Raw genomic sequence first — 13,724 nt, 5'->3', positions numbered from 1 at the left:
ATGTTTAACATTTTGAGGCTTCCAAACTGTTTTACAAAGCTGTCACACCATTTTACATTCCCATCAGCAGTGTATGAGAGTTCCAATTTTTCTGTATCCTTGCCAACACTTATTATCTTTTATATTATTGCCATCCTACTCGCTGTGAAATGGTATTTCATTATGGCCTTTATTTGCCTTTTCTTAATGACTAATGATACATTATTTTAAAATTACAAAATAATTTATAGAGCTTTCATAAAGTTTTGAGAACTTTAACCATCTAGGCCACGTACCCAAAAGCCACAGAGAGTAGACTCAAACCAAACTGTGATGAGTGCTTGAACTCCATCCCCTCTTTCCTAGAACAGAATCTGGGCTAAAACTCTTCAAAACTCCACGTGCTCCCTCTGTTAGAAAGAGAATTCTGGGCAAGATGAAACTTTTGTACATGAACTCAATAGTTCATTTCTTAGTTGCTATTAGAAACTCAAATATGCACAGAACTTTTGGGTCTCTCCATTTTTACTTTGTAAAAAAGTGTATCCTGGAATTCCTCCTAGTGGCTCTTGAGTGAAGTCGTGACCCTTTCTTGGTGTTTATGATTGTGTGCCCTTCTCCCCCTACCGTCAAGACATGGGATAAGGATGGACACAAAGCTTAAGCTTTGTTTAAATGCATACCTATCAAAAATGTTTGATATGCATTTTCGCTATATATCTTCACATTTTTTACTACTGTCAATCTTATTTTAACTATTAATAAAGCTTACTTTTTTCTCATTTTTCAGTTAAAAATTCAGTTTTGTAAGTGGCTCCCAGAAGCTTCACACCCCCTCGCCCCCGTGGGAACACAGCCGTTGTGGAGGTGGAGCCAGGACTGGAACCAGGATCAGTGTTCAGATAGACTCGAAAATCTGGACTTTAAATTCTTATGTAAGTCAGAGAGTGACTGACCATCATCTGTGAGACGCTGAGGACTTTTAACATTCACTGTAAACTGAGGCCTGGATCCAAAAAGCACAATGAATGCAAGTACATGCTATGGTAGTGTGGTGAATTCTAGACAAGCTCAAGAATTTTGTACAGCTCGGGGAGGAGGCCCAGTTCCTGAGGTGGTCTTGGAATCGGAACTGATAGAACTCGGAGAAAGTGAGGAAGTGGTTGACCTCACCTCTGACTCTCTCGAACCTGCAGTGATTGACCTAACTCACCATGACTCTGTTGTGATTACTGAGGAAAGGAGGAGGCCAAGGAGAAACAAAAGGTCACTCCAAGGACAAACTGGCATCTGTGTGCTGAGCAGTGAAAAGAAGCGGGTGATGAGAGACAGAGATGTATATGCCCTGGAAAAAGAAACTTTTAGGTGCGCACTACCTGGTTATGTCCAGTGCCGGATTTGTATGGACGGGTACTTGGAGATTGAATTGAGTAGACGGCATATCTATTCCACAGCATGTGGCCACATCTTCTGCAGTCAGTGCCTCTGCACTTTCCTTAGAAATACTAAAAATTGCCCAGTTTGTTTGAAAAAAATTGACCGCCATCAGTACCACCGAATTTATATATAACGTGTGCTTTGTTCCTCAGGATAGACAACCCCCTGACTGGATTTTTCCACGTCTTTGCACAGAAACAATGGAGTTGTTGGTATCCAATGCTCTGAGCTCCGAAAGTCTGATTTTAAACATTGTTCTCTTGAGTGTATGAAAACTCTTTTATTGCTCACAAATGACGAGACTGCTTTTTTATTCCTTTGGCTTCATGCTGCAGGCCTGGACTTTTGTTGCTATAGTGAATCAGAAACTGGTGGTTGTCCTCAAAGCAATTTTCCTTTTTTTTCTTCTCATAGTAATCAATTTTTAACTGGTCACATGTGGGCATTTTGGATCATGTAAATAAGAGCAACATCCTAGAGACGGGGAAGCAAGTAGATGGAAGGAAGCTGGGAGACAACTCTGAAAACCGGAGCCACAAAGACAAGTTTGGACTTGTATGAGATAAATAAATAAACTTCATTCTTTAAGCAACTATTATACTGGGTCTTGTTTAGAGCAATTGAGCCCTTATTTTATTTTATTTTTTAAAAAAAATATATTTTATTGATTTTTTACAGAGAGGAAGGGAGAGAGACAGAGAGTCAGAAACATCGATGGGAGAGAAACATCGATCAGCCGCCTCCTGCACATCCCCCACCGGGGATGTGCCCGCAACCCAGGCACATGCCCTTGACCGGAATCGAACCTGGGACCCCCCAGTCCGCAGGCCGACGCTCTATCCACTGAGCCAAACCGGCCTCGGCAGAGCCCTTATTTTAATTAATGGACTAGGCAGGGCGCTGTCTCTGGGTTTCTCTGGATTTCCTGATTCCACTGAGTGGAAGGAAGTCAGTCCTACCTGTCCAACCAGCAGGGTGGAGTGGGGTATTACCATGGCCAGGCACCAGGTCCTTCTGGGACTAGTGGCTTTCAAGGCCGGCCTGGGGAGCTGCCTAGGCGCACTGAAATCTAGAGTTGTGGTTCTGTGCTCTCTGACCTGCTGAGCCAGAAAGCGGCTGCCTTCACCCTGGCTTTACAGGTATGCCTGCCTTCTACCACACTGAGCTGATCAACAAGTTGGTACACTTCTCTGAACAAACACATCCCTGCCTCACCATTCCAACTGCTTCGGCAGCCTGGCTAGGTACAGGCCTTGGGAAGACCTCCTCCCCTCCCCACCCCAAATACACACATTAGCTTTTTTCTTTTGCAGAGAATCACTTAGCACAGTTCAGCTTGCACTTAGAATTGGAGAGGGCGTGATTTCCATGGTGCTCTTACCTTTTCCTTCAGAATGAAATGTGCAGTGAAGTTTGTTCCTTACTTACAATGGTGGTAGCCGTGTTGCTTTCTTCCACGGAGGCTCAGTCTTACCAGTGGAGCAGTGCCCATCCCTGCATCATGACCGTCTACGCACTGCAATCTCTGGAATGTCCTGTACTCCAGACCTCAGTTGCTTGACTTAGCATAGGATATGCAAGATAAATGTGGTATACTTCCTTCTGTGGGTTCTTTTGTATGTTCTGAAATGAAACGAGGAAGAAAAAGAACATGAAAATGAAAAATAATAGAAGAAAGTTCTAAGTATTAATCTTCTTACATTTCAATAGGCCATCTTATGCATCTCACTTTGGAGAATATTAATTCCTCTGTGACATAGCACAGTGTATCACATACCATATTTTTCTGTGAATAAGACGCTCCCATGTATAAGATGCCCCCCACTTTTCCAGCCCAAAATTAAGAAATCAATATTTTAAACATAAAACAGAACACATTTTTTAAAATATATTTTATTGATTTTTTACAGAGCAGAAGGGAGAGGGGTAGAGAGTTAGAAACATTGATGAGAGAGAAACATCGATCAGCTGCCTCCTGTACACCTCCTAGTGGGAATGTGCCCACAACCAAGGTACATGCCCTTGACCGGAATCAAACCTGAGGTCCTTCAGTCCACAGGCCGATGCTCTATCCACTGAGCCAAACCGGTTAGGGCCAGAACACGTTTTTATTTAGTAATTACCACAGGTAATGTTTACATACCAGTACTATGATGTTACATAGCATATCACTTTATTCAGTCTCTGTTGCATCACTGCTCTCTTCATCACTATTAGTTCCAGGCATATCAAGTTTTTCAACTTCTACTGCATCACTGCTGTTTTCTGAGTCACTGTCTATATATGTGAGATCACCTCATAAACTGGTGGCATTTTCTGAGTTAACTTTGTTCGTGTTCTCTTGGCCAACCCTTCTCTCCTCATGAAATTGCCTTTCCGGTAAAATCAACAATGTTCATTTCGCTTGCAAACATTCTTGCCTGACATTGAATAAGCTTGGTTGACACCCATAAGCCACTCTGGTGCTGCTCCATAATCCAAGTCTTAAGCCTCTGCTCCAAGTTTGCCCATTTTGCTCATTTTCCTTTTAAGGTCTTCTTCTTTTTTCGCATCTTAAGGAGTTGTTCTTCCTGTTCTTTGCACTATCTGATCATACACTCAGTGGGAGGAGGTCCAAATGATCTCCGCAGCTCTATTTCCATGCGCTTTTGCATAGATGATTACATTCAGTTTGAATTTTGCAGAGTAAGACCATCTCTTACCGGTATTTATCTTTTTATTTTTTTGACATCTTTATGGGCTCAGAATGCACTGACCCCCGTTGCATCTGTGCACTCTCCACCTCAGTGACAACAAGGCTAGTGATTGGAGGAAGCCTGTTTGACAAGGTATGGGCAGTTATGCACCTGCGTGGCTCCCTCCTTGGCTGCCTTCTGTGTATAAGATGCCCCTCGATTTTCAGTCTAACAATTTTAGAAAAAAATAGTGTCTTATATGATTTTAGAAAAAAAGAGTGTCTTATACACGGAAAAATATGGTAGTTGACCAATAATCAAAACACCTGAGGTGCCTATTAAACACAGATTCTGCTCCTGCATGTATTGTCCATGTGACCCAGATAAACAGCACACCCTCTCTAATTTGGAAGCAGCCCTCAAATCTTCCTATGGTATTCTACTCAGCCCACTACAAATTTACCTCACCTGCTAAGTTCATGTAGACATTTGAGACTTTGATATTTGATTTAAGGGGAAAAATAGGATTCTGACTCTAAAGAATAAAGATACATTTTACAGACAGCAAAATGCACTAGTGTATAATTTGATGAATTTGAGCTAATATACACATCCATATGGCCAACACCAAATAAAAATATAGAAAAATGCCATCATTCCAGAAGTTTCCTTATGCCCCCTTCTTAATTCCCAACCCCAGAGGCAACCACTGTGTTGAATAGTATCACAATAGTATGTTTGGGGATACTGACTTATTACTTCATAGTTTAGCCCAGTTTATCAGGGACAAAAATTTGATAGGGATTTGGAGTATAAGTACTAGGGTCAAGTGTTTGTTTTAGTGGGAGCATGATATATTCTCTTAAGAATTAAAGCAAGCCCTGGCTCAAGATAGCTCAATTGGTTGGAGTGTCATCCCAATACAACAAGTTTGCCAGTTTGATTCCGGGTCTGGGCACATACAAGAACCAACCTTGGCTAAGATGTGTAACTCCTGTGGGTGTCATTTCTTCCATCTGTAAAATCTGATTTCCTAAGACTTCCCATCTATCTCTAAAGTTTGTGATTCCAAAACCTACATAGCAAGAGGTCCCAAATTTCACAAGGCATTTAAAATTTTACTTTCACTATTAAAAAACAAAGTTGGGGGTAGATAGTGGACAGTTATGTCTAAGAAACGACACCAGGTTTTACCACATAATCGGTGGAGGGGGAGACAAAGTCATAAACCAAAGATGCTTTTCTTTTCCAAGATTCAATTTTATCATATATAAAATAGAAATGATAATACCTACTTCATAGGATCATTGTGGAACAACAAATTGATGTTTCTCTCCCTTTCTTTCTACAATCAATTAAAAAGGAAAGAATTGAAGCAAGAAGGTATTAATAATGACACCTGCTGTTTTTACGCACTAGCTATGTTCCAGGCACAGTGTTAGGCACTTCACACATCATGGGCAAAGTATACACTTAGGCAAGAACAGGAACCCAACAAAATGTAGGAGCAGAGGTTGAAGAGAGCTGCCACATGGCACTTAATGTGAATAATTTGGCTACTAGTGTACATGGCTATGAGAAGTGAGAACTAAAGCTACAAGGGAAGATTAAGGCCACATCATGAGTAGAGCACTGTGTGCTGTGTTATGAAGTTTATATTTTATTCTACAGGTGCTAAGAAGTCATTAAAGGCTTGGGAACAGACCACCCAGAGAAAGATTCTTAAGGATTTGGCATGATCTCAGTGAAAGCAGAAGATACTGTTTCAAAGTTGAGGAAAATATATGGAAATGGAATAAAGAAGGAAAGACCCTGGTGTTGATTTTCCTCTAAAAATAGAAGTGTATTTTATGAAGTGAATAAGAAAAAGGAGGAAGTAACCTTGGTCTAAGCCAGCGGTTCTCAACCTGTGGGTCGCGACCCCTTTGGCGGTCGAACGACCCTTTCACAGGGGTCGCCTAAGACCATCCTGCATATCAGATATTTACATTACGATTCGTAACAGTAGCAACATCACAGTTATGAAGTAGCAATGAAAATAATTTTATGGTTGGGTCACAACATGAGGAACTGTATTTAAAGGGCCAGAAGGTTGAGAGCCACTGTTCTAAGGAATTTAACTGGTACTCTCCTGCCCTTGGATGTCGAACAGTTTCATTTCAGCACAGCCAGCAGAGCTGTGCAAGTGTTTGAGCTATAGTAGCTTTTGAGAGATTGTCGTTTACCTGAGGCGGCAATAATAGGAGTCCTGAGGGACAGCCATGACAGTTTGGATTTAGCTCTCAGGTAAATAGAAAGGTGGATGCTCCTTAGGCAGGAGTGGAAATAAGATTAGGTGAGGCAGACAAATTTATCCACTTGATGCCTGATCTAGCTTTAGGCCCAGTTAGTCCCACAGTGGAATAATTTGGCAATTTTCATTTGTCATTTTCTGATGTTCATTGAGAGGCTACAGCAGAGAATGAAAGCTAAATCAGGGCAGCGTTTGATATGGATCCTTTCCTCTTCCCCTAGCTTTACGCAGGCAAACAGATCCTTCAGGGCATATTCCCTTCTCCTGTGGGGTGACACGAAGAAGGCATGTGGCCTCAGGTGTGGCTCTGCCAGCATCACTAATCCTCTAACACAGTGTGGTTCTCAACCTCGGCTGCACATTAGAATCACCTGGGAATCTCTTTAAAATCCTGATTTCTGGGCCTCATCTTCTGGAAATTCTGTGTCTTTGTTATGGGGTGGGGCCACAACATTAGTAACAAAGAAACAGAATTTCCGGAGGATGAGGCCCAGAAATCAGGATTTTAAAGAGATTCCCAGGTGATTCTCATGTGCAGCTGAGGTGGCGGACCACTGGTCTAAAAGGAGGGCAGAAGAGCTGTCGGTGGGTGTGACGGGATAGGCAATCAGATCCCACATCGTTTGCCTTCCCTGCTGAGAAGAGAGCCTTTAAGGTACTAACTTCTCACTTTGTTGCTGAACAAACCCAAGCCACTGAAATAGCACCTTCTCTGTTCTCCAATAAGAAGAGAAAAGGTGTTCCAGTCGGTGTGGCTCAGTGGTTGAGCATCGACCTGTGAACCTGGAGGTCATGGTTTGATTCCCCGTCAGGGCACATGCCCGGGTTGAGGGCTCAATCTCCAGTGTGGTGGGGTGCAGGAGGCAGCCCATCAATGATTTTCTCTCATCATTGATGTCTCTCTCTCTCTCTCTCCCCTTCCTCTCTGAAATAAATAAAAATATATTAAATGAAGAGAGAAGGTGGCATGCCCTCCCTGGGGAACATCCACTCACATCTCCTTTTTGAGTAAATGTTCTTTCTCCTAAACTCTTAAGAATCCCCACGAGACTTGCAACCAGGGGAGAAATGGGCAGTAGCAGATCGTCTTGGGCTTACCCCCGGAACCTGTCTTTAGGCCCCCTTTTCTCTGACTTCCAAGTGAGCTCAAGAAGCCCCACCGTGGCTCATTTCTTTCCTGTAAGATCTCTAGACAGCCAGAGTTGCATGCCTGGTCTCCTGTTGCTTCTTCTATCATAGGCCCTTCCTGGTTTTCTTATCCCCAGCTTTAATAAATGTACTCTGAAAAAAGAAAAAAAGTGCAATGCATTGCAGGGCATCAGTCATTCATTAATTCATTCACTCACCTGCTCGTTTATCTGGTATTTATGAAATTTTGATAGTGTGGCAGGCCTGTGTAGTTAAAAACATGAATAAGACAATCTTTTTCTCTAAGAAGCTACCAGGTAGTGGGGGAGAGACATGAAAACAATAGTTATAACACAAATGAAAGAAATAATGCAGTGCAATAAAAGCTATGATAGAAATATCTGCTAGGTGCTGCATAAAAGAAGCATAAAAGAGAAGTAATTTTTTTAAAATATATTTTATTGATTTTTCACAGAGAGGAAGGGAAAGGGATAGAGAGTTAGAAACATCGATGAGAGAGAAACATCGATCAGCTGCCTCCTGCACGCCTCCCACTGGGGATGTGCCCGCAACCAAAGTACATGCCCTTGACCGGAATCGAACCCGGGACCGTTCAGTCCGCAGGATGACGCTCTATCCACTGAGCCAAACCGGTTAGGGCGAGAAGTAATTTTTTTTGTAATTTCCTTGGAGTCTGGAAGATAGAAAATTGAACTTTTAATTTATATTCAGCTGTGTTGGAGTCAATAAATATTAATAGCTACTTATATCTCTTGTTTTAAGTTAGAAAGTTAACTTGAGGGAGAAGTTTTGTAAACGATTTGCTATACAAATGTTAGTACAATAATAATAATAGCTATTGCCATTTATTGGGTTCTCACTATGTGCCAAGAACTGTTAAGTACTTCACATATGTAATTTCATTTAATCCTCACAATGATCCTATGAAGTAGGTATTATCATTTCTATTTTATATATGATAAAATTGAGGCTTGGAAAAGAAAAGCAACTTTGGTTTATGACTTTGTCTCCCCCTACACCGATTTTGTGGTAAAACCTGATGTAGTTTCTTAGACATAACTGTCCACTGTCTACCCCCAACTTTGTTTTTAAATAGTGAAAGTAAAATTTTAAATGCCTTGTGAAATTTGGGACCTCTTGCTATGTAGGTTTTGGAATCACAAACTTTAGAGATAGATGGGAAGTCTTAGGAATTCAGATTTTACAGATGGAAGAAATGACACCCAGAGGAGTTACACCTCTTAGCCAAGGTTGGCCAGTGCTCTGATAGGTGACAAGGCTTTTGTCTTCTAGGACAGTATTCTCCCTCCTGGGCTAAATGCTCTAGAATGTGCAGACTTTAGGATTTAGTACAATCATCATATTTACTAAACATTGCTAAACCTTCTAGCCAACAACAAAATTATTCAAGATAAAGCCAAATTTTTTAACTTAGGGACATAGTTTCCAGGTGATCATCAGCATTTCTTAGCCACTTACTTGACAGAAATTTGATTCAATGAATGCCATGTACTGTCAAAGTGAACAAGACACAGCACACCCAGCAGTTCACAATTTAGTGAAGGGGAGACATGCAATAAAAGATTAAAATAATTATGTCCAGGTATGTACAAAGATCTAGGGTGCTATAGAAATGGGTAAACCGGTGGTTCTCAACTGGGGTAGGTATTACCTCCAAACCCTCAGCAGATATTTGGCAATGTCTGGAGGCATTTTTTGATTGTCACAAATTAGGGAGTTGCTACTGGCATCTAGTGAGCAGATGCTAAGCATCCCAAAATTCACAGGATAGCGCCCCCCCCCCTCGTCCCCCCGTCCCCCTCCGCCCCACCACACACACACAACAAATACTTAACCAGTCCAAACGATCAATAGGGCTGAAGTTGAGAAACCCTGGTATAGAACCAGCAAAATCTTTTCTACAAGGAATAGGGGGAGGGTAAAGTTTGGGTGCTGGTTACAGCAGAGTTTAATGAAGAGATCATGATGGTTCAGGGAAGGGTGATCGCAGCAGAAGGGACAGCATGTGCAAAGCCACAGAAGCATGGCATATTTGGGCAACTCTAAACATGAGGGGAAGAGTTGTGGGCATTAAGATGGGACAGCTGGGCAGAACCTAGATATTCAACAAAATATACTGAGTTAGAGGAATTACTGTAAGAAAAGCTATGTGGTTCTATGATGGCCACTCAGGAGCACAGTCTAGCCATGTATCTGTGAGCTAACACTGACGAAGCTGTTTGAAATAAGGCTTTTCTCATCTTGCTTCCTTAGGGCCTGGGGTTCTCTAGGCGTTTGTTACTTTCTCAGACAATGTGAACTTTGAGAGATGGAAGAGCTCTCTATTAAAGCCACTTAGCTGGGGTCTCAATGCTGTGATGGGATTATGAGGGGCGAAGTGGTTATTTCTCATGTATTAGGCGTATGGACAGATGATTCTTTTTTATTTTGTAAAGCACCCTAGTTCAGAAATGGAGATATGTGAACCTTAAGATTAGACTGCCAAATAAATAAATAAATAAATATTAGGCTGCCACCTGACATCTAAATGAGTTGCTTTCCTCCCTCCCCCACAAAAAAAATGTGGGCAGGTAGGCCATTCCAGTCAGGGTCTCTCTCTTTCTTAAGCTAATGATGATCAGAGCAACTGACAAACTGCCACGGAATCTGCCAGACCTCAGCCTGGCCTTGCCCCTTCTCCCCGGCTCCTGAGCTTTCTCCTCCTTCTGTCATGCTCTGAGTCCATTCTTAGCAAGCTCCCAGGTCCTGGTCTCCTGGTCACAGCCTTCTGAGCCTGCTGGGCTCTGGTTCACGCGTCTGCCTGTGCCCCTCGTGGCCTGATGACAGAACTTAATGGAGGTGAGTTACTCTTCTAACTCAGCTGGCTTTCTAGGTATAATCCGGAAAACCCAATCAGAAGGGGGTATGCATTTTAGAGCATGAAAAGATATTCAGGGAAATATTTAACTATGACAGCTTATAGCTTCTATACTCATCCAGGTCTTGGAATAACTGAGAATTTAGATAAGAGAGACTGTAGAAAAGTAATGAAACCTACCATAAATTAAGTAAAATGCTATAAAAATTTACTTTCTTTATTAATGTATCACTTTATTTCATATTGAAAAAAGATTATTATGTATAACTTGGTTTTCTTATTATACTATCACACAATATTTTATATTTAAAGCAAAGCTGATTTTCAGAGGTTAAATATTTTTAGTAGAGTTTCTTTAAGATCCATTCAAAGCTAAAATAAAGGAAGTAATATTCTGAATTAATAGTTCTCTTGATAGACAAAATAAAATGTTTGTTTACTATAAGAAAGCTGGAAAAACTCACTAAAATTCATCAACAAGAAATTTTAACACAAATTCTTGTGTAATGAGCTATCATTTCCATCAGTTTCCACTTCCTACAAAGTGTGATTTAAATGAATATTAATCATTAACATGAGGTTATAATTTCCTCGATTATGGGATATTCTCTTCCTCTTCTCTGTCCTTAACTGTTGAAACAGTTGTATTATTTTAATAATTTCTAGAGAAAAAAAATACACTGTTGCCTATTCCTACCACACTCAAGCAAAACATGACCTAAAATATGCAACAATGCCCTTAAAAAGCAACAGATCCCCTTAAATATTTTAGTATTCATGATTTCAAAAGTTCACAATCCAAAATTTCTCAGGAAAAATCCCCACAATTCTGGGAAAAATTAGGTATTTCTTCTACAGGTTTCCAAGGATTTCATTGCTCTACTTCTTGCCTTTTCTCTGTGAGAATGTACAAGGTTAATGGCAGAAGGTGGATGTGCTTCTTCAGAAGGTGATTCCTGTAAGTCACAGGCTTTCTAAGGACAAATATCAATCCTTGACTTGAATTTCCCTCCCTGTCCCCTAAGGTTAAGCTTTCACTAAGGGGCTGGCAGTGGGTGTGATTTCTTAAGGTTTCTAGGTAGAGAAATTTCAGAATCTTCTTTGGTTTCCAATTCTATTCCTCCCTCTAGAGAGCAGTGGGAAGTTGTTCTAGTTATTTGCCTCACAAAGTTGGTCCATTTAATAAACGCAATTGCAGAAAACATCGATTGGTTCTCTACTGACTCAAAGATTAGGGTAATGGACTTTAGGGTCAGATAAATAGTTCAAATTCAGGCTCCTTCACTTAATTCCTGAGTGACCCTAGCAAGTTATGTAACCTCCTTAAGCTTTAATTTCCTTAAAAATGGCATAATCATACCTATCTCACAAGGTTGTTATGAGGATTTTTTTTTTAATACATATTTTTTTAATATATTTTATTGATTTTTCACAGAGAGGAAGGGAGAGAGATAGAAAGTTAGAAACATCGATGAGAGAGAAACATCAATCAGCTGCCTCCTGCACATCTCCCACTGGGGATGGGCCCGCAACCCAGGTACATGCCCTTGACCGGAATCGAACCTGGGACCCTTCAGTCCGCAGGCCGACGCTCTATCCACTGAGCCAAACCGGTTTCGGCTGTTATGAGGATTTTTTAAATAGTCCTTTGGTTTTATTTTTCTGGGATAAAAAAGTATAGGCATAAATGTTTTTACATGGCCCTAATGAAGATATCCTTTAAAATAATTTATGAAATAGTTTAATTCATGTCTCTTGATTATCGGTATCCAACAATGTCACTGTTAGCCTTGATTAATTAGTTGAAAATTTGCGATCAGAAGAAGTAATTTATGAATATTTCCCCAATCCCTTAGAAACATAATCACAGAAATAAGTTATAACTTCATCATAAATCTTTGGAAAGTAGACGTGTTCATTCATTATTAATAGGGCAAGGATCTGTGATTAATAGAGGATTAATCTGTGTAAACTGGTTTCCACCAGTAAAGACATTTTCTGAAAATCACAGATATGTCAGGAAAAAAAAAACCAAAGGAAAATGACAGGTTTCTGGTCAAGATGGCGGTGTAGGTAAATGCGGTGTTCACACATCTTCCCACAACCACTTCAAAATTACAACTAAACTACAGAACAACCGTCATTCAGAACTACCTGAAATCTAGCTGCCAGAAGTCCTACAGATCCTATCTAATAAAAGAGAAACATGGTAATTGGCGTACGACGATACCCTTTTCATTGGCTAATCAGGGCTATATGCAAATTAACTGCCAACTAAGATTGGCAGTTAACTGCCAACAAGATGGCGGTTAATTTGCATATGTAGGCACAATGCAGGGAGGCGAAAGGGAAAGCAGGAAGAAGCCCCCTGCCACGGACAGTGATCGAAAACCCAGGGGGGAGCTAAGAGCTGGGGGGCAGGGCAAAGGCGGCCCTGGGGCCGCCTTTGCCCTGCCCCCCAGCCATGATCGGAGAATCAGGTGCCTTTGCTGCCCTGGCCAGTGATAGCAGGAAGTAGGGGTGGAGCCAGCGATGGGAGCTGGGCACCGTCGAAGCTGGCAGTCCCGGGAGCTAGGGGTCCCTTGCCTGGGCCTAAAGCGGAGCCCACGATCGCGGGGCCGCTGCAGCTGCGGGTCCCCGCTGCCTGGGCCGGACGCCTCAGCTAGAGGCGTCCTGCAGGGGCAGGGGCGGAGCCCGCGCGATCGCGGCGCCCCCCGCTGCCACTGCGGGTCCCCACTGCCCGGGCTGGACGCCTAGGCCAGAGGCGTCAGGCCTGGGCAAGGGGCCAATCCTGCGATTGGAGGGTGATGGGGGTCAACGCCCGAGGGCTCCCAGTATGTGAGAGGGGGCAGGCTGGGCTGAGGGACACTCCCCCCCACACACACACCCAGTGCACGAATTTCGTGCACCGGGCCCCTAGTAAGGATATAAAGACTAGTACAGTGATGGCGAGCCTTTTGAGCTCGGCGTGTCAGCATTTTGAAAAACCCTAACTTAACTCTGGTGCCGTGTCACATATAGAAATTTTTTGATATTTGCAACCATAGTAAAACAAAGATTTATATTTTTGATATTTATTTTATATATTTAAATGCTATTTAACAAAGAAAAATCAACCAAAAAAAATGAGTTCGCGCGTCACCTCTGACATGCGTGTCATAGGTTCGCCATCACTGGACTAGGATGAGCCACTAGGGCTGACTGCTGGGTGTGGGGCCTGTGAGCTGGACTGCTATGAGAATTAAATAAAATAATGTGCATGAACCATTTTTCACAGTAAATGCTCAGTAAATCTTAGCTGATATGATTTAAA

General features: G+C 41.9%; 2 protein-coding genes across 2 annotated transcripts in view; both read left to right on the top strand.

The window, feature by feature from the left end:
- Positions 1-797: 797 nt before the first annotated feature.
- TRIM69 (tripartite motif containing 69) overlaps positions 798-13,724 on the top strand; it is a 31,417-nt gene continuing 18,490 nt past the window's right edge. Inside the window, exon 1 of the mRNA XM_059702596.1 lies at positions 798-914. The gene's annotated coding sequence lies outside the window, so the exon portion shown is untranslated. The remainder of the gene's footprint in view (positions 915-13,724) is intronic.
- On the top strand, positions 913-2,014 carry LOC132238068 (E3 ubiquitin-protein ligase RNF4-like). The gene has a single exon (XM_059702608.1). The coding sequence runs from the start codon at positions 1,004-1,006 to the stop codon at positions 1,547-1,549; it is 546 nt and encodes a 181-aa protein (XP_059558591.1). The 5' UTR covers positions 913-1,003; the 3' UTR covers positions 1,550-2,014.

This window comes from Myotis daubentonii, chromosome 1 (genome assembly GCF_963259705.1).
Source record: "Myotis daubentonii chromosome 1, mMyoDau2.1, whole genome shotgun sequence".
Lineage (NCBI taxonomy): Eukaryota > Metazoa > Chordata > Mammalia > Chiroptera > Vespertilionidae > Myotis > Myotis daubentonii.
This window is presented reverse-complemented; position numbering and strand designations above follow the sequence as displayed.